The sequence below is a fragment of the Hyperolius riggenbachi genome, chromosome 5, assembly GCF_040937935.1.
Source record: "Hyperolius riggenbachi isolate aHypRig1 chromosome 5, aHypRig1.pri, whole genome shotgun sequence".
Taxonomy (NCBI): domain Eukaryota; kingdom Metazoa; phylum Chordata; class Amphibia; order Anura; family Hyperoliidae; genus Hyperolius; species Hyperolius riggenbachi.
In genome coordinates, this window is record NC_090650.1 from 349,110,500 (window position 1) to 349,137,478 (window position 26,979).

At 42.3% G+C, this 26,979-nt stretch overlaps 1 protein-coding gene across 2 annotated transcripts in view; it reads left to right on the forward strand.

Moving 5' to 3' along the window:
• CHD7 (chromodomain helicase DNA binding protein 7) overlaps positions 1-26,979 on the forward strand; it is a 257,707-nt gene that overhangs the window by 138,882 nt on the left and 91,846 nt on the right. For both annotated transcript variants that reach the window (XM_068237430.1, XM_068237431.1), the window contains 5 exons: positions 10,753-10,927; positions 12,335-12,472; positions 16,836-16,895; positions 23,557-23,612; positions 25,615-25,729. In XM_068237430.1, the coding sequence (XP_068093531.1) occupies positions 10,753-10,927; positions 12,335-12,472; positions 16,836-16,895; positions 23,557-23,612; positions 25,615-25,729 (544 nt within the window). The remainder of the gene's footprint in view (positions 1-10,752; positions 10,928-12,334; positions 12,473-16,835; positions 16,896-23,556; positions 23,613-25,614; positions 25,730-26,979) is intronic.

Below are 26,979 nucleotides of genomic sequence, written 5' to 3' on the forward strand. Positions count from 1 at the left end.
TTAGTGACACAGCTACACATCAGGCTTTATTCTTACAGCATAGATGTTATTTAGTATATATAAGAGATTCCTGTGTACACATCATATATACAGTCACAATCAGATATGTATATCTGACCTTAAAAATATGGGGACTGCTTTATTGAAGCAGCACAAGTAACTAATTTTGATTGGTTTATTTCATTTTTGAGGACTAAGCACAGCTATTACTGTATTTATACTGTATATATACATTATTTTTAATGAGTATTATCTGAGAAATAGAACATTTTATCATATTTTCTATTTTAATTACAGTTACAAATTCATTAGGAGTCGGAGCATCTTTTCCCGACTCCGACTCCAGGCACCCAAAATTGTCCGACTCCACAGCCTCTATATATCTATATATATATATATATATTATAATATAATCATGCTACTATGTGTACAATAAACCTATGGGTTTTCCTAACAGGTGCCAGTGAGTGCAACTATTACATAAGTGCGAGGCAAGGAAGGTATTTCCCGGAGGAAAAGTGTGTATATGGGTCAGGCCTGGTGTGTTGTGCTCATAAAACAGACAGAAACCACAAGCTTGTTATAAATTAACAGATGATGAAAGAGCGGCTGATGTCGTCACCTGAGAGGAACCCAGCTCACAAGCACTGGTGTCAGATAGGGCCATGCACTCAGGCCCTTGTAGTCTGCAGTCCACATGCACAGAACTTGGCTGACACAAGCCTCCTCCCTTCCTCCCTCTGCTCTGCGTTAACCATCCACAGCCAGTTTTTCCTTGCTCAGTCCTTGCTAACAGAGCAGATATGGAAAGCACAGTAGAGCCTAATATCAGCATCCTATTATTAGACCTCTTTATGACCTTTTCAATAACTTATATTCAAAACTGCTGGAGCATTAGCTTCTATCAAATCTGCTTTCCTTTTCAGGACAGAGAAGGGTGTTCTATTAAAGGAAGCCAGTGAGCAGGATGTGGAGGATGCAGTCCCAATAATGCTGAATATATGGCTGCAGTGGTGATCTGGCTTCAGTAATTGCAGCCAGTGGAGTTACAACACGTCTGCATTCTCTTTCTTGTGCCTATCAAATCGTATAGTCTCCCAGGCTGAATGTTAAAGTGCAACTGAAGGCAGAATTGGCTTAAAGTGGACCATAATTGGCTAATGTGGACTTGCACAGGACAGAAGGAAAGCATAGAGCAATATACCCTGTATGTATTTATAGAGTTTAGCCTAATTCCCCCTCATCTGTGAAGAATCACAACTGTAATTTGATCTCTCAGCTGTCAGCTGGATGCCTTGGCCGAGCAGCTAATTTGTAAACACGGGATGTTAACCCTGTGTCTGCCTCCAATCACAGCTCCATCTTACAGCACAAAGCATTGTGGTTGGAAAAATAGTCTTGGTGTAGTTTACTACAACCTATTGGAAATCTAGCAGTTTGAGGGTGCTCTCCACCCGATAATGTTAGCAAACATTTTTTTATGTGATATACAGATCAGGTCCTCTTTACAGAAAAGGCAGGCTTCTGATGGTCTGACTATTCTGCCTTTGTATCACTGAAGCAGTTTAGGGACAGACAGCCTGTTATCGCTTGTGCACTCAGATTCAGCTGTTAGTATACTGTGATAAACTAGAAAAAAATCCTTTTGGGTTCGCTCCAGGCAATGAATATCTGTCATGATCATGGATTCTTTTTAACCACCCAATGAGGTGGGGAGTGACTAACAGTGACTGTGTGTGTGAGAGACATGGGGTAACTGGAATGGTGAGTGGAGATTGCAGCAACACACAAACATCATATACACACACACCACACATACACACATCATACACGCACACATACACACAGTTTTATGGGTTCCCTGGTGTCTCTCAAAATATTTTCATAGAGTTAATTTGGTGTTTAGGTCATCAAAAGGTAGCCTGTGTTCTGGCATTTCTTGAAGCTTGGCATTGCTGTGGGCACTGGACCAGAAAGGACTGTTCAATAGACACTTGGCATCTTTGATTAATACCGTAAATGTACCTTAAAGTGGAGCTCTAAACCAAGCTATTCATTTACTAACTTTGGGTAAATACAATCTTGTATACTAATATCATTCTTAAAGTGGATCAGAGATGAAAAACTAGCTCTAACAAGTAACTTCTCTATATATATTTTATCTAAAGTTTAGCAAATCTAGCTGCAAATGGCTTCAACAGTTTATGATTATTTATTCCCGTGATACAATGAGAACAGCCATGTTCTGTTTCACATTACACACAGGCAAGCTGATCTGTATCTCCAGCCCTCAGCCTGTGAAAATTTCACTCCCCTCTCCTCCTCCTCTCTGCCTCTGAAATCTCTGGCTAGTAACCTCCTCCTGCCCAGACTGAATTCCCATAAGCCCTTGCTACGAAGGCTGAGAGTGCCAAGGCTCTCTGGAGAAGCTGTGGGCGAGGTTTGTTTAGTTTATAGGGAATTAGAGTATTAAAACAAAACAAAAGTATTTGGCTTGAGGAATGCCCTATAAACTATATGAAAGGAGCACAATTATGCAATGAGTAAAGGTTTATCTCGGATCCACTTTAACCACTTCCGGACCAGCGCGGTTGAAATCTACAGGACGTGTAGGTGGCTGCACGGCTCTGACAGCACATAGATTTCAAAGAGCGCCACCACACGCAGGATCGCTCCGCTCTCTTCCTGCCGCAACCCACTCGCACTGCCGTCAATCTAACGGCAGAGCTTTGTGGGCGAGTCAGGAGCCGGTTTCAGTGGTTTCTCATCCTGTTATCACTGTAAGCCAATCCCATTGTCTTACATTGATGGACAGAGTCAGGAGCCAGTGAAAACAGCTCCTGACCTGCTCACCCAACTCTGCCGTTATAGTGACAGCAGAGAGAGGGACCTGCGGTGCGATCATTGCAGTGATTCGTCGGTAAGCGCTGTTTTGTCGTTCCAGTAGTCTCTGGTCGTTAAGGGGACAGAGACTGCTGATACGGAAGTAGTTAATGCAAACCTGAACTTAAAATTAACTTAGATGATTTGCTGTATGTGTAGTACACTAATGGTAAACAAGAACATCTCTGAAGTCTCATATTTCTATTATCAGTTTAAAGAGAATCTGTACTCTAAAATGTTTACAGCAAAAAGCATACCATTCTATTCCTTATGTTCTCCTGGGCCCCTCTGTGCTGTTTCTGCCACTCTCTGCTGCAATCCTGGCTTGTAATTAAGTTTTAGGCAGTGTTTACAAACAAACTAACCAGCTTGTGATAGGCTCACATAAGCAGAGTGTGAGTCATACAGAGCCTGCAAGGGGCCTGCAGAGGGTGTGCATCGCTTCTATCCAATCACAAGCAGCCATGCACATTCCACATATTCCAGCCTTAGCCAACAGAGCCGACAGAAAAAAACAGATTAGATCATATAACAGAGATAACACAGCCACTGTGCAATTAGGAAAGGCTGCAGTAAGCCAGAGCACATTAGCACAGGCAAAGAAACTTATAGGATAGAAGAACTAAGGCTGAAAAATTTGTTACAGAGTCTCTTTAAGGGATGAAGGTCTGACTTTGGCTACGTTGACAGTGGTGCAGTGTAACAGCCGCATTGTAACACAGCTTGCCGCACTGCACCACCTGTGTGATGTTCACAGTGTGGCCGATGCAGTATAAAGGTGTGCGGCATCCAAATGCACAAGTTAACAGTGAAGTTTACCTTTTATTGACTGTGCTTCACTGTATGCAATGCACAGATAACGTGGGACAGTCTGGTATGAGATCTGCTTCGTTCAGTTGCAAAATAAAAATAGTATTAGCTGTTTGACCGGTACAGCTCTCTTATCAGCAGTGTTTCCTCTGCCAAATAAGTGTTTTGGCTTCTGTTTAGTTTTCAGGAGATCCATTAGTATTGTTCGGCTGCCTCATTTGCATAGGAAATAAAGCACTAATTTTAACCCTTGCAATAAAAAACCCCCCGTAAAGTAGTAGTTATAAGGTCTAGTACGCAACATAACCATCGTTCTTTTATGTCGCGTGTCTGTTCAGGTACACTTTAAAGAAAACCATGGCACTGGATCACAACTAAATGTAGGTTTAATCATTTTAGTAGGTTAGATTGGCTTCTGTTAGTAGTACCGTTTCAGGTTTCAAAGAAAGGTTCATTTTTTCTTTTTCATATAATTTTGATGCAGCATTTATTTCTACATGAAACCAGGACTGAGCTGAGGCTTTGTTAAATCTCTGCTGAGGCAAAAAGCTTGTTTTGTCTTTTAGCCTTGTTTACTTTTTATATGTGGCTGGTATCCTGTTTTCTAAGGCCTTTCCTTTCTGTGTACAATCGTCCTGAAAAGATATCAGTTTGAAAGGCCACTTGGTACTTATCCGTTAGCCGGGCGCATCCTCTAGGTGGCGACAAAACTCCACCAGAGTTACATCTTTCCCTACTATCCATGTCGGCCTGGAGGGGGAATAGTAATAAGCGCCACCTGCCGGATGCACCCGGCTAACGGATAAGTACCGGCCACTTTTCTAAGAAATACTCTTGATTCTAGTAGTACACAATTACCTCCCTAATAATATAATCTATGTAGGGTGCCTTTGCATTAACTTGTGTAGCAGGTGAATTTCTCTGCCCGCTGTTAGGAGACATGGGACTGTCTGGGATCCACATCTATAATGTACTGTGCGGGACTCAGAAAGTGTCCTCGCTGTCCGGGGTCCTAGTACAATAGTTGCTCATTGTGTATGATCAGATAACGATGAAAGACGGGCTTTATTCAGAATATAAGTGACAAGTTGTATGTTTCTCCGCCTTGTCCCCAGCCACTGTGGCCTGCAACACAATCCCTGCAGTCTTTCCCTTCCACAAGCCAGACCGGTGCACTTTTGTTAAAGTGAACTCACATCCTTGCAGGGCAGCCATTTTGTTGGCTGAGCTAATAGTCTTAGCATAGCAGCTATAAAACTATTGCAAGATGGCAACTTGTTTTTGAACACGTCTCAGATAAGATTGGGCACTGAATACACTGATGTTCCTCTCACCATTGTTAAAAGCATATGCTGCGGTGAATAACGAATGAGGAAATAAAGCCACGGTAGTTCTTCCTGGAAGCACTCTGAGTTGTCCATTAAGTACTGAGAAATTGTTCTTTACCTTAGACTAGGGGTGTCAAACTCAATCATGTAAGGGGCCAAAATCTAAAACCTAGTCTAAAATGCGGGACAAATTAAGGTTAAAGGGAATCTAAACTGAGAAGCATATGGATTTCTCCTTTTAAAATAATACCAGTTGCCTGACTCTCCTGCTGATCATGTGTCTTTAATACTTTAAGCCACAGCCCCTCAACAAGCATGCAGATCAGGTGCTTTGACTGAAATCAGACAGGATTAGCTGCATGCTTGTTTCAGGTGTGTGATTCAGCCACTACTGTAGCCATAGAGATCAGCAGGACTACCAGGCAACTGGTATTGTTTGAAAGGAAACATCCATATCCCTCTGTTTAGGTTCCCTTCAAGATTTAACATTTGTTGAACAGCCTTAAACTAAGTGGCATAACTATAGCAACAGTGGGGGGCCTGCACCTCCCCTTTCTGCAGAGTAGTGCAGTGGAGCAGTTTATTTGCCTGCTCCAGCACTGCTTCAGGTGTCCTCTGATCTTCCTGACAGCCACATGCTCTATGCAGCATACCACTGGCTCCTGAGGAATGTCACGTCATCAGGAGGAGGAGGTTTAGAAGCACAGATCAGGAGACGCAATGCATTATTGGAGCAGGTAAGTTACTCTGCTCTGCTGCGCTACTCTGCAAGGTGTGGAGGGAAGTTGTGCGTGTCTTACCAGTTACTGAGGGGGTGGCAGGGTTTGGATCCGAGGAGAGGGCCTGATGCCAATTTTATTAGGGGGTGTCCAAAGAGTTATTGCTGAACCCTGGCTCAAACTGACAATGTTTCAATCAGAAACATTCACCTGTGTGCTCTTGCAGACAGGAAGGCAGTGCGCTGTTTAATTTCCTGCTTACAGTGATGGACATTGGAAGCCCTCAAGGGCCACATAAAATGGCAAGGAGGACAGCATTCGGCCCATGGGCCTTGTGTTTGACACGTGTGCCGTAGATGGTCAAAGCTTACAATTAAATTGTTTTTTTTTTTTACCTTTAAAATTAAAAAATATGACAAGGAGATTCCAGGAGAATCCTATTTAGGGTTCACACTATAGAGTTTTTCACTTCAGGTTTGCTGTAAGGAGGAAGTCTGTCCAATCCAAAAGTCAGTAGTAAAATTGTAGAAACCAGCTCCACTGACAGCCTTCTACAGGAAAAAAATAGGGGCCAGCTGTGATTCTGAAGAAGCATTTGCCAGCTGGCTCTTGGGATGTATCCAGTCCTGCTCTGGAGTGTAAAAGGTCAGCTTTAATACTGGACATGGTTTAGACTTCTCCCTGTACCGGCACCTGCTCACATACACAAGCATGATAAACGCAGAGGGAATGTGAGCCCACATCTCGAAAGAAGCCCAAAACTTGATGCGTATCTGATCATTGCTGACAAGTGACTGAGATTATTCACAATTTGAGTAGTGCATCTATCTCGGACTCATTCATATCTCAGTCAGTCGCATAATTATTAGCTGAGTCCATTATCCTGTAACCTGGCAATTTTTATGTAAGGCTCGGAGTACATTTTAGGTTCTCCTTGGCCAACATGATCGTTCTTAATTGTTTTGGCTTGGAATCTAAAGTTTATCATGTTTTACCTTGTCTTCTTCAATTAATGCAATGGAATAGACAGTCTGACGCAATGTCGCTTGGTCTGAGTTGGGACATTAGAAGAAATTATCAATGTAGTGCAGCTCAGCTATCCACTCCCCTCACCAGTCCATAGATCAGCACACATTGCTCAACCCCATAGCTAAACCGCAGGAATATACAGCAGGTACTGCATTTTTTTTTTAACACAAAAGAGCAGCCTGACCCAAACCTTAGCATTCTGTGACCGGGCTCAGTTATATTATACCCACTAAGGCCCAGTGCACACCGAGCGGTTTTTGGAGCGATCCGCCGTCCGCATCCGCCTATAAAAACGCTTGTCTAATGTATTGCAATGGGATGGTGCACACCGGCGGTTTGCGGTTTTTGCCAAGCCGCAAACGCGCCTCCTGCTGCGCGTTTGCGGATTTCGGAAGCGTTTCGTCAATGTAAAGTATAGGAAAAGCGCAAACCGCTCTGAAAAACGCTACTTCAGAGCGGTTTGCCAGGCATTTTTGTTACAGTAGCTGTTCAGTAACAGCTTTTACTGTAACAATATGTGTAATCTGCTACACAAAAACGCACCCAAAACCGCTAGGTATGTTTAGAAAACCTCTCTAAACATACCTAGAATCGCTCTGAAATCAGCTCCCAAAACCGCTAGCGTATTGCGGATCTGCTAGCGGTTTTGGTGTGCACTGGGCCTTAGGCCTGGTGCACACCAGAGGAGTTTTTCTGAGCGCTTTGAGTTTTTAAATCTGCTGCTAATGTTATCCTATGTGTCTGTGCACACTGGAGCAATGAGGTTTTGTAAAAATCCCCATAGCATTACATTGGGAAGAGCTTTTAGAGGTTTCAAAAGCTCAAAGCTCTTCCCAATGTAATGCTATGGTTTTTTTTTAGAAAACCTCATTGCTCCAATGTGCACAGACACATAGGATAACATTAGCAGCAGATTTAAAAACTCAAAACGCTCAGAAAAACTCCTTTGGTGTGCACCAGGCCATACAGCTTCTTTGTTTGGTTCGAGTTGGGAGTCTGTTGAACTCAATATTTACCTTAAGGACGACCAAGTAGGTATCCTTAAATACCTGTAATGCCTATTAGAATTGGGACGTGACAGGGCAGAAAGTCAGCTGCTCGTCTGTAAATCAGTCTTTTTTTTTTTTTTTTTTTAAAGCTCTGACCCATCGGCAAAACCTCAGTGTGTTGAGTTTTCTCTAAAGTGTTATGTAGCTCTCTGGCTACTCCCATCTGTGTCTCCTCGGCCTGCCCCGGCCTGGGGGCAGTGATGGCAATGCAGTTGGTGGTGGCCACAGAGCTTCAGAACACTTCAGATAAAAATGGCCTCTGTGGTGTTTCTGAGGAGAAGGGCTTCAAAAGAAGACCATTCTACCGGCAGGCGGATGAATGTCTGGCCCTGTCACTCCCCAATTCTAATACAGCTGTGAAAGGGCTTGCATTAACGTTAATTAAAATTACAGTCTAGGTCCTCTTTAAGCAAGTTCTGTGTTTATTTTGAATAAAACAACCCTCTGTGGTTCACCTGGGCTAGAATTCCATTTCCTTTTCTGCATTATCTGTTAGCAGGCTGTACAGTTACTGTTATTCCTCTGCCTTTGTTATGATTGAGGTGGCAAGCTTTTATGAAGCTTTATATAATGGCTGTCATTTTTTACCCTTCTTATGACTGAAATGGTTTTACCTTCAATTGAGTTAAGCGAGTAATGCTTACAAGTGGTTTAGTTTTCATTGGAATTTTTTTTTCAAAAAAAAAGCTTCTTTTTCGGCTATATATAATGCACTTTGTAATGACCCGATTATGGCAGTAAAATGCATACCACTTATCATACTTAACCTTCAGCCTTGAATGCCTGCTCGATATTACGTTGTGTTGGATGCTTTTACAGCTTCCGAGGGATTTTTTTTTTTTGTACTTTCAAAGAAATGATTGTTTGTAATTCCTACCATTAATACAAAAATACTTCACCAGTCTATTGTATTTATAGAGCACTGAACAATTCTGCTACAGTGGTTCGGTCTTAAAATAAATCGTATCGTTCGCTGTACATTGTAATTGTATAAGTACAGTGACATAAACCCAATGTAATGTCAGGATAGTCTTCCTATGAAAGAACCCTTACTGTGGGGGGGGGGGGGGGGTGACATGGTGGGACTATCCTCAGGATATTTTGTCCACTGTACTCTGATTAAAGTCTGGTTCAGAAGGGCGGTAAATGCAACATTTTCTTCAGGCTATGAAAGCGTTGTTTGAAAGTGATCAACCACCAGCCATATGAATGGAAGAGATTTTTTTTTTTTTTTAAGGACGATGATGGCTTTTTGCATTGTTTGCCTAAACGCCGCAGTAGATCCTGTCGTCTGGTCTTGGATGCTACATGTTGCACCCAACCTCCGCTGCAATTCCTAGATAAGGCTCTGTTCCTTAAGCCAGGTACAATTTTGATTGGGCAATGATTGCCCAATTTTTCCATCTCCTACTATTTTCATCTCATACTACATGGAAGCGATGAAATTGGCCAATCGAAATTAGATGTGAATGCACTCCGTGTATTATTTAGGTACTATCCAGGCGTCTATGATCTGGAAAATTCCAGACACAGTATATTCACAACCCTGCCCTCTTCTGCCCACAAAGAATTGTGGGAGGTGTATTCTGAATGTGATTTTTACTGGAACATGCAGGGCTGCCCATCCATTGCAGTCATTACTGGGATACACAGGGAGGTTTGTGGTCATGTGACGTTATTCATTCATTACGTCATTCAGTGAAAGGTATTATGCATGAGTTTGCGTAACATTATTATGTAGTGGTGCTCTTAGATCAGTAAGCAGTGCAAAAGTGTTTTGCTTCAGTTGCTTGTGTTTTTTTTTTAAATATGGTAATTAGAAATTTAAAGCACAATCCACCTTCTCTCAGAATTTCATAAAGAAGGTTTGCATATCGGCATGCATGTCTTTAGCGAGGAGGAAGGCAGGAGACCTCTGCAGCAATGCCTGTGATAGGTTATGCCAGCAGATTACTGCTCCTGTTACAGTTGTCACCTGATCTGGTGGATTTGGTTATTTTGATCCATTCTGTGAGTGATCTGTTGATGCCCCCAATCCTATCATGAAACTTCTGATTTGAGCCTGTTTATCTATTAAAACAGTAATCAGGGGTGGCCATCCATTTTGACCAGGAACTGTGGACGATCAGCTAAATCGCTTGTGTAGCATCTATTGATAAAAATCATGGCAACGATCGACTAATGGATAACCATCTTTAACATGACTGTTATAAGATGTCTAGATGATACCATTCTTTATATTATGTGCTTTTACTGTTGCAATTGCTTTATAAGAACCACTGGATCTTAGCTCAGTCTCTCCTTTGCTATGTGACCGAAATTAAAAATACATGATTTCAGAAATAAAATCTATTTTCTAAATTATAATAATAAATAGCAGCCTTTGTCCAGCTGCATGATAACAAATATAAAATAGACTGGTGGAGGAGATAAAAAACAAAACACAGGCTGCTACTGATGATGTCACAGGGGAGGTGATCTCGCTTGTGTGAGATTTCACATAGACGACGCCCCTGTGAGGGAAGGTAGCTGATGACAAACACACCCATGATCTAAAACCTCCTACTAAGCTCAGAAGTAATGGCTGCCACCTATATAACCCTAGTTATGACAAGAGAAGGATGAAAAGCATGCACTGAACTGCACATAGGCTTGAAGGAGTGTTTATCTTTGTATGTGTCAGAGTGGTGCAACTAAATACTGTATGTTGAATAAAAAAAAAATGTTTGGTTTGAGTCCACTTTAATTTGGGGTGTAAAATGTTATTTGAGTTGTATTTATTTTGTACTATTGACCATATCGTGGAAGGGATGGTTGCTTCTGGAAACTGTACATGGGAAGGGTTTTTGGTTTCTTTCATTGTATGCTTTACTGGTAGTCATTTTGAGTTCCATTGTTGCTGAAAGAACTGACCACTCTTTCTCTGTGTTCCAGTAATAAGTCTGATGCTGATGGAAGTGCACAGAAGAAGAAAGTTGTTACCGTAAATCCTGAAGGTGCTGGTGTTGGTGCTGTTGTTGGTGCTGAGGTTGAAGGCACAGAAGGCACAGAGGTGGCAAAAGTTCCTCCTCCCCCTTCCCCGGAGGAAGAAGATGACTCTGGTGTGCAGGTAATACAGAATTCCCAGGTAGCTCATGGTGACAGTGTGCAGGCAGCACGTTCAGTCAGTTGAGTTGAGTCTTACAGTCCGTGCATTTGTTACTTGCAGTGCCACAGCCAAAGGTGATTAGCAATCGGAATATACCCGGCAAACCTAAGCCATTTATTATTCAGAGATAGGTCCATAGCAACACAATAAGGATATATCACAGCTATAGATTTCAACATTTCCCAAACCTAACGTATGCTCTGTCTTTGCATGCACTGCACCTGGTGTCACCAGATCCTTTCCTGTAGTCAAACTCCTATTATAGGGAATCTATAGTCAAAGCAAATAGGCTTGTTGTAGTCCTCATTATATTCATGCTCATTCCAACACAAACATAGCCTCTGAACTAGCCTGTGAATCAGACCGGTGCAGCCGCCATCACACAACTTTAAGCAGGACTAAGGTTAAAAGAAAGTCAACCAGCACAAAGCAAGTTCACTGTTAGGACATTGTTTAAAATATATCTCCAGCCAAACAGGGCTACCATTGACTAAAAGCCACATTTTTAGTGTAAGATTTCAGCCTTGCTAAGGGAAGGTTTCCTGTCATGTATTTGGGAGACTCTCTACAAGAAGGATAGAAACAGTTGTATAAACCTGTCAGAGGTCCTAACCCTTTCCTACTCCAACAAAAATAGTTTTCCCTGGAATTCCTTCAAAGGGTACCCGAGGTGAGAGTGATATGGAGGCTGCCATATTTATTTCCTTTTAAACAATACTAGTTGCCTGGCAGTCCTGACCCTGTGTCTCTATACTTTTAGCCGTAGACCATGACAAAGCATGCAGATCAGGTGCTCTGACTCAGGTCTTACTGGATTGGCCATATATGCTTGTTCCAGGGTTTTAGCTCAGACACTATGTATGATCTTTAGATCAGCAGGACTGTGAGGCAACTGGCATGGCTTACAAGGAAATAAATATGGCAGCCTTCATATCATGCTCACCTCGGGTTCCCTTCAAACAGCTCCTAAATATTGAGCTTTCTCATTCTACTGAGGGAAAATTGAGGGAAGTACACTAAAAACACCATGGATGGTCATGGCAAATCAGTGGCCACATCAACTCAAGATACAAATATACTTTATTCAGTCTGGACCTGGTATAGAAGTAAGCAGTTTGTGGACAGTCCTTTCAAAACTCTACAACGAGTGATTTTAAACTTTTTTTGTTTAATATTAGTCACAGCTTTGCTTTATGCTGGGTTGCTTTTGACTCCATAGTGTGAATGTGGAATTGCCACTTTGTGGTCCTCAGTATGTTAGGCAGAGTAAAGCTGCCGTGTGATTCTCTGGAGTTTCTTCAGCTTTGTTGTATGTTTTCGTTGCGAGGGATTATGTGACTTTGTGAACGTGTGGAACTCTATTTACAGAAAAGAAGATCGAGCAGGCAGGTTAAAAGGAAACGCTACACAGAAGATCTGGAGTTTAAGATCTCAGATGATGAAGTGGATGATCTTGATGGGAACGGAAGAGATTCGCCTTCCAATCTGTCACAGTCTGAGCAGCAGGTGAGTGTCCCTCCTAATCATCTCATTGCTGTTCTGAGTCTGACATAAACCTGTCCACTTCTCTAATTATGGGGCGATCTGCTGAACCCCAGAGAAGAGGACTGGAGAGGTGCACAAGGCAGCCAATGAGATTTTGTATCTAACCGAGTGAAGTCGGTTGCCTTGAGCATGAGCTGCATATGTATTTATTTTTTTTTTCACTTTCTGTAAATCTGACTGATATGTGAAGCCATGTAACGTAAGCCTTAACCTATTACATATAATTGTGGCGTTCTGTTTTCCTGTATCTGGCCCTTATGGGAAATTATGAATGAGCCTGTAATAAATCTGTTTGCTTAAGTCCATGACTATTATTGATTTATATAGCACTGCCATCTCCCCTGGCACACACCCCTCTCGTACGCCGCCTATCCAGGTCTGAGCGGTGCTTACATTCACGTTATGCAGTACATGTGAAATGTGCATTATTTTCCTGGTGGTGGCATGCTAGTTCTGGATTGCTATCAGTGCGATTATCTGCCTCAGCAAAGGCTTAAAGGAATCTCTGAAAAGCAAGCTGTTCTTTGAACCATCACAACCTATTACCGTCCATCCCTTTCTGATACAGCAGCGCTTCCTACTACAGAGTCAGCACAAAACCGCCGTAGTGTAGAACAACACTCCAATCAATCAACACTCCAACAATCCACAACACTCAAAAGCACACTTTTGTTATTAGGTGGGTATAGCTTACTTCATGACTACTGTATAACCACAACAGTAGCTAATCCAGCTCTTCACTTCAATCCATACATGTGTGTGTATATATATTTTTTAACTATTTTAATTTCATTCTTATATTCATTTTTTTTTCTTTTACTTCGTTATCCAAATATCAGCTAGCCTTGGTCTGGGACCCTTTCAGGAGGAATTCTTAAGGGGGCCCATACACTGTTCGATTTCAGCCATCTATTGATCGATTGATTCTATGGAATTGATTGTAAATCAATTCTATCAATCGATTTGCGGCCAATTTCGATCGATTTGATCTATCTGACAGGATGGAAAATCTAGGTCGATCTTCTGCTGGCATCAGAGCGATGGCCCATAGAGTTGCATTGGATTTTAATGGTCAAAAAATGCATTCAGATCGATTTCCAATAGATTTCATTCTTAAATCTATTGGAAATCTGTTCCTAGTGTGTGGCACACATCAGATTCAACTTGACAGGCATCTGCCAGAAATCCATCTGATGGTCAAATCTGCTGCAAATCTATCAGTGTATGGCCACCTTTTTAGAGATTGAGTTACATTTGACAGTTGTACTTGTTTCATATGTAGGGAAGGCAGCCATCCTGTGTGCTTAGTCTAAAGGGAACCCCAGGTGAGAGGGATAGGGAGGCTGCCATATTTATTTCCTTTTTGAACAATGCAAGTTGTCTGGCTTTCCCCCTGATCCTGTGTCTCTAATACTTTTAGCCATAGACCCTGAACAAGCATGCAGCAGATCAGGTGCTCTGACTAAAGTCTGACTGCATTAGAGACATGCTTGTTTCAGGAGTACATCTTGATGGCGCCGCTCAGTTCGGCTCGGGGGAGAGCTGAATGACGGCCTTCGCCGCTGCCGCTAAACTCACAGGCGGCATTAAATACTATTCCCCCTCCGAGTCGTCGTAATTCGGGGTCTGGCTGCCGCCAGGGCTCCGAATTACCGCTACGTGGGGCGCACAGCATAGCATTGCTGCTATGACGGCGCCCAGCTTCAGCGCTCGGCTCTCAGAGCCGCGCGCCGAGATAAACTGATTCCGCATTTTAGGGTTGTGACTCAGACACTACTGATGCCATAACATCAATAGGTCAGCCAGGTAATAGTATTGCTTAAAAGGAAATAAATATGACAGCCTCCATATCACTCTCTCTTCTGGTGCAACTCGGGCTAGCAGATTCCCACCCGGTTTGTAATTTGGATTATCAACCCAAAGTAAAAGTGCGCTCACTCACTGTTAACACAGTACCAATAACTCAATAAATTAATAACAATTGAGAACTCAATCCGTCATTTTACGTGTCCATGGGTCGCATATAGTGTATAGTCCAATTTTTCAAGTAATCCTGCGCTCACATGTATCACCTCCAGTTCCGTAAAATGTATCGCTCATAAAAGAGAAGAAAAAAAAGACAAAACATAGCGTGATACTGTTTCAATAAATTTGTCTCTTATTCACAAGTTCCCCAGTGCCATGCATTCACTTGTGTATCCACCAGAAGCTCGGTTATCATAAGCCCTCACCTTGTGCCACCGCTGCCAGATCACAGACAGCAATAAAAACCTTATACAGTTAGCACTCTTTCCAAGCTGCCCAAACAGTGAAGCAGACACTCCCACAGTGATTAAACCAAGGACAGAGTCTTACAAGTCCTCACCATTTATTCTGACTGTCAAATCAGACAGCAGAAAAGCATAAACCCACAACCTCAATTCACCTCTTCCTGTGTGTAGTCTATTGCACCACCACCAATGGCCTCTCACCTTGTTGGTTGCTGCCCAAGTTATAAGACAGCGACCACACTTGTGTTTTATCCCAGGCACTTTCCACAGCGTTTCTTCAGCAATATTCCACCATACACAGATCTCACAGCTTCATATCTTATGCTGTAAACCCAATAACTGAAGGAGCTTAACATAGTGTAAAACTGTATCATTTATTTAAAAAATTAAAAGTAGTGCACTCACATCTCCTCAATAAAAATGCGCATATCAACAAGACAGATCCAGCATGTCGACTCGCCCACGCCTCTAGCTCCTTACTTGAAAAATTGTAATTTGGATTGAATAGGGAAGGGTTAAGCTGGCCATATGCAAAGCAATTATTCAAATCAAATGGGAAATTGTGGTTGATCACATGTGCCCACAAATGAAAGAACACATTTGTAAAATCATAACATAAGTAATTTTCCACTTGTGAAGATCAATATTCTGAAGAGCATTTTCTTTACTTAAAATAGGATTAGTCTGTCTGTCAGGCTTGTGTTGGTATCTTTGTCACCTATTAGATTCCTTTTACTTCTGAAGTGAGTTATTTAATGATAAAGAAAGTCTTATATCAGGAGTCTGTAGCTTTCAATGCTCTTTTTTAAAAATTATTTCCCCCCATGTATTGTACTGATCGACTACTGTTAATACTTTGAGTCCCTGGCACAGGAGTTTGCAAATTTGGGGTTGCAGCTTCACTGATTGCATGCAGGCTGCTGCTGTACCTAGAAATTACTGAAAAAAAATTGGCATGGCAGCCAGGTAACTGGCAGTTTTCTCTGAATTGGAGTAAAGATGGCAATTTCCATATTCCTCCATATTCCAAGTTCAGATATCTTTATAGTCAGCTGTTGTTTAATTCAGAGGTTACTGTGCTGCTGTCCAATGCACGTTAAATTTTGTAAGGTTATAAAGTGGTTGGCAAATGCTTCACGCTTTTATTGCCACATTAACAGCTCATCATAGCGGAAATGTGAGCGAATATGCAGTCATGTGACAGTATGGCAGCAATTGTATCTGTCTATGAATGTCTGTTACTTTCTAAATCAATGTTAAAGCCATATGTCGGTAGGTTCCATGTGATACAGCTTGCAATAAAGGTCAGCTCCACTCAGAACAGGAAGGCGGTATTGCATGAGGAGTCTTGAGTAATGTGTTAAAAGAACACCCGCTGTAATGACCTTTAAAATGAACCTGTAGTATATTCATTCATAGGAGTCCATTTTTATTACATCCTGAATAATAATTATTAAATCAGTGCCATGGAACATGTTGGCGCTTTATAAATCAATAATAATTATAATAAAATGGACAGGCACTGCTTTCCACATTGAACATATTCTCTTCTGTCTTATCCAACCATATGAAAAACATTCTGCAGCTCATGCATTTCCCCTGTTGCTGTCTCCCAGGTGATCAGTCTTTACTCCTCCTTCCTGATGACTCATACTGCCTTCTCTCCACCTAGACAGCATGAGTTAGCAGAAAGGAGGAGTGAAGAGTAATCGATTTGAAGTGCAAGATTTTCTTTTGGCTTAATCATACAGAGGAGAAGACTCTAAGGTTGAGAAAAAAAATGAGCTTCCATGCAGCACACCTATTTCAGCTCCAAATCAAACCCTGAATAGAAAATGGTAGTCAGTGTCATAGACTGCACTGTCTAAAGTTTCCATTCATGTGCTGGGATTTACTGCGGAATCACAACGCAGTGTGATTTTATTTATTATAATGAATGGGCTTGCAATCCATAGTTAAAAAAACAAGGCCTTTGTTTGTGTTTGAGTTGTGTTTTGCTTTTTAAACCATATTTGCTGCGTTGGTGACTAACAAATGATTTGTGGTTCCCTTAGGAATTTGAAGAAGGACCTGTTGTGGAGAAGATCATGAGCAGTCGAATGGGGAAGAAAAAGGTAACTTTTATTTTGAGAAGTTTAAGGCTTTTTACCACAAAATAGCTACTCTGATCTGTAATCCCATCCCCTAGATCTAATAATCCATAGACTGATCTGTACGCTCACCAGCTAAATTCTAATAGCTTATTTATCAACTGCATGCCATAGTGCAGCATCCCAGTCCTGGGCCAGTTGGAATCTCCTTTATCAAGCAGCCAGCAGTGCTTGGATTATTGTGATATGTGGGTGACTCTATACACTTGCTGGTCTTATTGTACCGCTTCTGATCTCAGCATATTCAATGAGCTTTATCTGTATTGTGTATTCACTCCTCATATTGTGGAGTTGTTATATCTGGACATTTTAACAACTGTTTAGTGTTTGCAACACGTGTTATATTAGCTGTGAATTCTGTGTAGTGTAGTGCCGTTTTATTGGTGGTTGTGAGTACTGCTTGTGCCTAGTTTAGTCTGCGTAACAGTGGAAAACCGAGTAAGCGTCTGATTGTTCATGCAAGATATTTACATTTTTTTTATTTTATTTATTTGAAGATGCCGCCATTGTTGTCACTTCCATTGTTCCAGTTAAGCATTTCTCCGGACAATCCCTTGAACTTAGTGTGCAATGGGATGTCTTTGGAAATTTCAGTATACCTTTTACTGTATGCAATGACTCAGTCATGCCAATATCTAAAAGTGAGGCTGGCACTGATGATGCAAGTATATGGTGATATTTTTTAGGACTGCATATAAAATGTATTTCCGCATTTAGTTGAAAATTCACTGTTAAAATGCTGCTATAAGGCTGGGTTTACAATGGTCTGTTGCATAACGCATGTGTTATGAGTCTGAACTGCAGTGGAAACTGGACATAGACTTTGACCTCAATTCACTAAGCAGTTTAGACTAATGTACAGATGGTTTTTAGTCTACTGATGGTTTGGTGTAATGTATTAGGGCTCTTTTCCACTATGAAATGCGATTGCGATCACGTTTCAATTTCCACCATGCGATTGCGATTGAGCTACAAGACTCATTATAGTACAGCTCAATCGTATACAAAACGCAGCAGGACGACAATTGCGATTTGACCAAAATCGCAATCGGATCGCACAAATGGAAATTGCTGCTGCAGTTTCCATTAGTTTAATATACCTTGCGATTTGCGATCAGAATCAAGTTGCAGGGTAGTGGAAAAAGGCCCTTAGACCTGTTTTTAGACCTGGTCTAACATTCAGCAATTACACAATTCACAAAGTCAAACAAGCAGTAACCACGCCCACTTTTTCTGACAGAGATTAGCCCAGCTGATTTCTGGCGGTAAAGTAATTCTGTGAGGTATTTTACATGTGAGGATGGAACCTTTTGAATTAATTATGCAGGAGTTTGTTTCCAGAGGAGTGCTCATCAAAGGAGAAGGATGTCAGTCATAGCTACTTGTTTGTGAATTGCATCTTTTGATCATTTCCCCTGCTTTACCCACCTAATTACCAAATGGTTTACACCAGGTCTAAAAACAGGTCTAAAACATTTGGTAATAGTGAATTTTGATGCAACTGACCAAACAATCAGTAGACTAAAAACCATCAGTAGACTAGTCTAAACTGCTTAGTGAATTGAGGCCAAAAAAAGCCTGCATGCAGTGAGCAAGAATGCCACAATCAGTTACAATGCTGTACAGTACTGTAAACAGGCCCATAGAATTGTATGGGCAATGCGCTGATCATGCAGAATTATGCAGACTCTTTCTGCAAGACAACCGAGCACTAGCAACCAATCAGAATCCATCTTGCAGTCATAGGGCTTCTGAAAAGTGACCTCTGCTTTGTCATTGTTTTGTTGCACTTTCTGCTTTTGCAGCATTTATTCAATAGGCTTATTTTTTTGTATCTGCCATTTTTTTTATTTATTTTCTTCAAATTGTTGTCAGTCAAAAGCTGTTAATTTGCACTTCCCAGCAGAGATGACAGCTTTATTGTATATCAGTATTCACACGTCACGTCTTTCCATCTCACAGCTTGTGGCTGCTTCACGTGTTTTATTCCAAATAAATAAAAACAAGCCAGGTGTTGGCTGTGAACAATAACAGGGCTTTACAGCCGAGTACAAATTTCCATAAGTGTTTTCTCACTATGGCTCACGTATAGAAAGCATTCCACTTGCCAGCCAGTGAGGGGTTGGCTGCCACTTTTTCCATGGCCAGCTATAAAGCTGAATGTTAGGAAGGCTTGTGTTTACATTTTATTGCTGTTCTAGGTAACATTGCTGTATTTCCTTGCTGCAGCATTTACTCATAGGCCCTCTCAGTGCTGAATGGTTGAACTGGGTTCTGTTAACAAGTGTGTTCAGTGTTTTAGGCAAACCACCAGCATTTGTCTCCGAAGCACTCAATGGAAGCTGCCATTCTCAGGCTGCGTACTTGTTCCAGGCTGCGTACTTGTTCCAGGCTGTGGTTGAAGGCTCTAGCTCAGTTCTTGCATGCAATGGCTGCCCCCATTACTGCCCTCAAGGACAGATAATTTGTTTTGGGCCTACTTCAAGAGATGTGTAGTTCAGCAAAAGAAAATAGGACAACCAAGAGTTAATTTAGTGAAGTGTGTCATGTGCAGGACAATAAAAAAAAAGGGATAGGGAAAAAAAAAACACAAAGTGTGTACTCATAGGCCAAGGTTGTCTCTAAGGCAACCGCTGATGCAAGCAGATGAGGAGACTGACCCCATCCTCACTCGGGTGTGAATGAGGTCTCTGTCAGGGCTGTAGGTCGATGTGGACATAAAACAGCAAGCCCCCTCAACAGAGATATAGATACTAAAAGACATTTGGAGGTTGCCCAGTAATGTATAAATTCATTACAATAAGGTTAACAAATAAGTGTAAGGTCCTGTTCCCACTACAAACGAGTCATTGCATCTTTCCCCGTGTGCAAATTTGGAGGGGGGAAGCAGCCTATTAAAATCAATTGTGAAAACAGTTTGAATTGCATGCATGGAAAATATTGGATGACGTGCAGCAAAAAAACAGTACGCACGTAAATGTTAGCTGTGCATGGCCCGGCTACAAGGATTTGGATGTCTTCTTTCCCAGACTGGCATTACCAAATATAAGCTGTCCTGAGCCAAAACAGGTCATTTGGGGGCGCAGCCCAAACATTAAAATAGAGCCTTCCCTAATCACAATGTACCTTGCGGCTATGGCAACGACGCCTACATCATTTTGGTGCTGAGTTTCGGCTATTGTATATATGGCGGGGGTGAGTAAATGGCACAGAGAGTTCATCTTTAATATTGCCAAGCTCCGAATACCTATGGGGGTCAGTGATCGGCTGCTTCATAATGTAGCGGGGATGGACAATTAAATCTCCGGTTTCAGCTAGCATATTGGTAAACTCCAGATCAGCTGCAGCACGGTGTGCTTGGTCAGGCATAGGTTTAAGGAGGTAGTGTGGGACATTGGGGGGGGGGTGTTATTGTTAGGTGTAGATAGTGAGAGGTTAGTGTTAGGGGTAGGTTTGAGGGGTTAATGTTTGGCATGGGCAGCAGTGGGTTAGCATTAAGCATGGGGCAGGCGGATTAGTGGCAGCATAATCAGTAACCGGCAGCATAATATCGGTAACATAAAATCTTCTTACTATTGGCAAGAGCTGGTGCCTAATTTAGCAGGTGCTCTTTTTAAATGTACTGTAATCTTCCTGAGCACTTTTCGGTCCTCAAGGTTGTCTGGATTTCCTGATATTGTATTCCTCCTCATACTGACCTCTGCCTCAGTGCAGAAGCTAGGGAGCACACATGCGCTGCGACTCACAGCTCTATTCCCAGGTGGTCACTCATCTATGCACAGAAGCTGTAACATGTATTCTGTTATTTTGCATGTGTGTAGAATGTTGCTGCATGCAACAGCTGTGTAGTGTGTGTGCATGGCGTGTGTTTGCTTCTGTCTGGCTGAGCTCTGTGTTCTCCTCATGATTGCAGCTGAATGGAGAAGCTTCTTTTTCTGTAGGGGGTTTTGCTGTCTGCGTTTAAAAGCACTAGAGAGACTCCCTGTAAAATTCACTTTCGCTTTGCTATTGAACCATTTCTCTTTCTAGCATACACACGCTGACAGCATCTTTCCAGGAATTTTCGTACTCTCGTTCCCATTGGCTTCATTCACGCTCATTCATCTCTAGTTAAAAACAGCTCCTGAGAAAGTACAGGCGCGCTCCTTCATCGTCTCTCAGGCGAACGTCTTAACTTAACCCGCCGTGGTGAGAGCATTGTATCAAATCCGACTCATTCATGCACTCACTGATGTCTTAAGTGCGAACACGAAAGCAATATAAATTGCCGACCACAAACGTTTTGTAGCTGGCGGTTAGCTTCCTCTCAACACACAGGCACACACCCCGTAGAAGGCAATTGTGAAAATGCAGTAAGACTGTCTTGAGCCAGCCAAAAATAATACATTTGGCATTAGGGAGTGCAGTTGCTAATTGGCTGCTGCCTGAGAAAATGGTACACTTGGCGTCTACTTAACGCTGTGGGTTTGGCTGCCAGCCAGGTACAGGGTCAGACTGTTGTGAATGAGAGTGGCGGGCGGTGAGGGAGGAGTTAAACATGATTCATGTCTCAGATATGACAATGCAGATTCGGACAGCTGTGCTTTAAGAACACATTTGTTTTTTATTTACAAGGTTTTAATGGTTAATATCTTGACAGTGCACGCCACGCCATGTGATATACATTATTCTGTCTGAGCACACAAGCAGTCACGGAGGATGAAGTCTGCTGTTCAGACTATTACAAATCCGTTTTATTACTCATAATGAGTGGAATCCTGCTAGAGAGACGGGCTGGCTGGATTACACATTTGGCGTAGCGAAGCGTCATTGGGCTGCCTGGAACTTTCACCAGTTGCCTCTGCTTAGCAATGATTTACTTTCATTAAAGGGAAACTCTACTTCCAGACTACAGAGCATGTGTCATTTCTGCTGAAGTGTCTCCATAAAGTTTTGTCATTCTGATTTTAAAGCAGATCTGAAGTAAAAATAGCCTGGTTTAGATTCATTATTGCGTCTACAGAAATAACCGGAAATAGGACTTTCCTGGAATCTCATATTCTTACTTTAAGAGTTTAAAAACCCTCCTGGCGGTACACAGTTTCGGTGGCTGTGTCAGCGGGAGGGATTTTTGTAATAAAACTTGTTGTAATAGTTGTAGCTAGCGCTAGGCTACCTACCTGTGACCCCCGCAACACTCTGATCCCCCCGATCGCCGCCGCTTATATTTACCCAGCCGCGATCCCGCGAGAGCCGCAGCCTCCACAGTCAGCTTCAGTCGTCGCTATGGCTACGATCGGACATGACGTCATGTGCAATCCCGATCCTCCCCACAGCGAAGCCTGGAGCTGGAGGCTGCGCCATTGCGGGATCCCTGGGGGGGGGGGATGTATTGCGGCGGCGATCGGAGGGGACCGGAGGGACTTTGGGGACACAGGTAGCTAGCCTAGTGCTAGCTACAACTATTACAACTATTACAAGTTTTATTACAAAAATCCCTCCCGGGGCCATGCGATCCTCCGCGGCGGTCCCCGAGTGTAGGTCGGGGTTACCGCCAGGAGGGTTAAAATCTAGGTCTGAAGCTTAAAGCGGATCTAAACTCAGAACTTCCTCGCTGCTTTAAAAGATGCACAACAGCATAGTAACTTTCAGGGCCAGTTCACATTTGAAGCATGATCGTGGTCACATTTTGGCATAAAAAATCTAGGTTTTTTTTCCTGCAATTTGCGCTTGTGATCCCCTTTCAACAGAACGAGAATCCCCAAAGTGCTGCATGCAAATCCTGCAATAAATCTGCACTGTTTCTACTTCCTGCTTTTAATGGAAGCAGACATATTAACATACTGTGCTTTCAAATTAGCCTGTCTGCCGTGGCAGTTCAGGTCCACTTTAAAGCCATAGTGCAGTCTCCCATGTTTATTGCAAGTGATTGTACATTTCCATCAATTAGCAATGCACATACTGTATTTTGCGCTTTGCACGTCTGTTCTTATTAAATTATTAAAACTTCCTGGGTCCATATCCTGTTCAGATGATACTAGAGTTACTATAGAGAAAGCTTTCCTATTCCCATCATCAGATCACTTGATACACTGGACCATTTTCTCTTTGCTGGTAAGATATTAAATATTTTTGGACCTGCAGCTGAGTCTCATAAGAGCCTGCTGTTGCTGCAGTGCTGGTCACAGAGAGTTATGGTAGCAGTATAGAGACTGTAGTGGATGTGTTCTTATCCGTTAGCGCTTCTGCCCAGATAGAGAACACTCGCTGTCATTGCCACTACAGATTTTTATGAATTCTATTCATCCCTCTGCAAAAAGACTGTGAATTTTAGCACTGGTTTATTAACCCCTACAGCAAAAATACGTGAGCACAATAAAGTTCAAAGTTTATCTCGCCGTGCTATATAGGCCATATCCGGTTCCTTTTTAATAAAATGACCTGTTGCATATCAATTTTCAGTGAGCTATAGTGTTCTAAAACTTTGCCCAATTAGATGTTTTATTGTGAAATAGGGTGAAAATATTGTATAGTGTCTGTGTAGGGCTGCTTTACTTTCATTACTGCAACATCACCCCCCCAAAAAAACTTGATTTTTATCAGCAATATGTCAAGTCTGAAGTGTATTTTCTCTCTCTCTCTTCAGCTGGAATCTGGAGACGAGGTGGAAGTTGAAGAATTTTATGTGAAGTACAAGAACTTGTAAGTATTCTGTTGTTCTCCATTTGTGAACAAGTTGTATGTGTTGTTCTGGGGGGGGGGGGGGGGGGGGTTGTACCTAAATGTTAGTTTTATTAAAAAAATTGTCTTCATGAGATTCTCGGTCTGGTTCTTCAAGACCGAAAACATTTCTGAGTTGATTGATGGCACATCAGGATAATTTGATGAAATATTATTGGGATGAGCTTGGAATAATATTATACAGAAGATGCATTGTTGTCCTTAACCCCCTTGCCGTCCCAATTATTTCGGCAAGGGGGCGGCGCAGCACTTTTTAAAAAAAAATTATTTTTTTTTTTTTTTATTCATGTAGCTAGCCTAGCGCTAGCTACATGATAGCCGCTGACAAGCAGCATCCCCCTACATATCACGATCGCCGCCGGCATTCTCTGCAAGCAGGAAATCCCGTTCAGAACGACGGGGCGGGATGACGTCATGGACGTCGGTACGTCAGAAGGAATCCCGATCTACCCCTCAGCGCTGCGTGACACTGATTGGCCAGGCTGCGCAAGGGGTCTGGAGGACGGCGCGGCGGGTAGCGGCAAATCGGCGGCGAGCGGATGCGATCGAGATATGCACGCAGCTAGCAAAGTGCTAGCTGTGTGCAATAAAAAAAAAAATTGTGAAAATCGGCCCAGCGGGGTCTGAGAAATCCTCCTGCGCAGGTTACCCCGAGCTGAGCTCGGGATAACCAGCAAGGAGGTTAAAGAACAAGCGACACCCATGCTAACCTAGAAATAACAAACCCACATATAAGTAGATAAATACTAATTCTACTTACATAACAGATGTATTGTGCTATCCATGTAATGATTCCTGTGAATTTTATAAAGGAAAAGCAGAAAATCCAATTCTTGGCAGTGGCCATCTTGCCAAGCTAATGCTGACATCATATCCTCCCTGACTCTTGTTTTCCCCCTCCCTTCTCTTGCTCATTGTGTATGCATTAGCTGCCCTCCTCCCAGAGTCTTCAGACACTCCCACTGAGGTGTATACTAACAACTGCACTGTCTTTTTTTTTTTTGTTTACACATCCAATCACTAAGTCACCTCAGCCTTGCTTGTAAACACAAGTAATCAGAGGGTGTTTCTGACAAGCAGATAGGCAGGGAAATAAATGGAAGAGGAGGAATATATTCTAGATAAAAAGAACTCCCAGCATTCAACTCTTTGGCACTAGGGCCAGTGCTCCTAAAGTATGTGAGAACTACAAACCGTAACATCAGAAAAAGTTTTGCAAGTTTTGAATGCAGGATTAGCATCTTTATCACTTAATACACTCAGACCAGTTGCTGTTGAAATTTGATTTTTATGGTGACAATACCGCTTTAAACAAAACTCTGTCTCCAGTCAGTATTCTGACTTGAGGCTTGTCCACATGCTTAATGTGTTTTCCCATTAATAACCATTGCTTGACTGTCAGTGACATATTTGAATGAGCACTGTACAGATGCTTCTCAGCTATAGCTGACTTGTGTACAGTTCAGTGGTGAGGGCGGGAGGGCCACCTGGCAGCGAACAAGCAATCTTTTCCGATGGATGGAGTAATTGTGAAGACTAGTCCCTAGGGATCCCACCCTGCAACAGCCATTGTAGAATGTCCTCCTTCTTTCTATTGCAAAATATTTTACTTTAGAGGGGGTGAAGTATGAGAAGCAAAACTTGAACTTTGCAGCAGGAGGAGTGAGACTCTACAGAGTGTGAGGTGTTCTGGGAGCTCTTTAGAACCCCCTATTGTGCACCATACTGAAAAATTATTCTATGTTTGTAACGGTTTTATCACTTTAAGCTGTAAAGAAAAATAGCACTTTAAACATAAGCAATAAATGGCACGAGCTGAAACCATTGTTGATGCCTGATGATTGTAAGCAAGAATGAAATTATTGGTTCAGTAGCAGTCATCCCTCAGTCAGCCTATGCATGGCCAGCACTACATACAAAACAGTTTAATCCTTTTCCATTGACACCTTTTCTCTTTCCGTAGTTCTTATTTGCACTGCCAGTGGGCCACGCTGGATGACCTTGAGAAAGACAAGAGGATCCAGCAGAAAATTAAGCGTTTTCGGGCCAAGCAAGGCCAGAACAAGTTCCTCTCTGAGGTAAGATGCACGGTTAGGCTTCCTGCTGGCTTCCACACTCAGCACTGCATAAGTGCCAGCCTCACTTTGCTTTGTTCCAGATGGTGCTTTTCAGATTTCCTAGTCTTTGCTGAAACTTTCATAAACTGTGTATTGCACAAACAGGAAGTTGGCTGGCTTCCTGCTGTCAGGATGCATGTGGTGGTCTCTCTGTCTCATGATACAAAAAAAAATGTGGCATGTCCTCAAATATTGACGGGCGGCTATCTTTTCTAGGAAATTTGCTGAATTGTGTGATTCACAAGTGGAATGATTTTCCAGGAAAAACTTCTGTAATTACAACTGTGTGGTTGAAGCAGAATGCTGTTGAGTTCAAGGGGTGGATTATTTGTGCGTAGACTTGCGTGACCCTTTCATACCGCTGGCACCCTTATTATTTTTATTATAGTTATGATTGCGTTGCTGTGTTTACTCTTTTTCTCCCGACTGGCTGGCCACGCTGTTCCAGTGCTCTGTCTGTATTGTAAACTTTCCTTCTGTGGAGGATCAAAGTTTAGAAGCTTTTGATGGTCGCATTAAAGTTTACCTGTTGCTTGTGTGCAGTTGTATCAGCAATTTGACGGGTTTAGAGTAAACCCGAGGTGAAATAAAACTGATGAGATAGACAATTGTAGTGATCCTTTGACTTCTGAAAATGGCTTTTTTTTTTTTTTTTTATATCAGAGTTTTATTTTATGTTTAAAAATTGAAAAAGTAGATATGTTTTTCGTTGTCTCTGCTCAATGACAGTCTTTCTGTGTCCCAGAGCTAAAATATTTGAACTATTGACCCTTTTTTTAATATAACCCCTGCACTCAGACACTTTTCTCTTTTAGGCAAAAGTTTTATGGCTGAAATTTCCTATCAGTGAGGGTTATGCTATAGTCTGACTTGGTCCCAACTGGGCAGCAACTGCCAGTTGACAGAAATGCAGCCTAGTTATTTGTATGCTTGGTACTGTGCATACACATGTCTATCACGTCACCTCGGGTATACTTTAACCACTTAAAGAGACTCTGAAGCGAGAATAAATCTCGCTTCAGAGCTCATAGTTAGCAGGGGCATGTGTGCCCCTGCTAAAACGCCGCTATCGCGCGGCTAAACTGGGGTCACTTACCCCCTGAAAACCCCTCCGTGCAGCCGGGGATCTCTTCCTGGTTGAGGCAGGGCTAACCGCCGCAGCCCTGCCCCACGCGTGTCTGTTAGCGCGTATCTCCGCCTCTCCCCCGCCC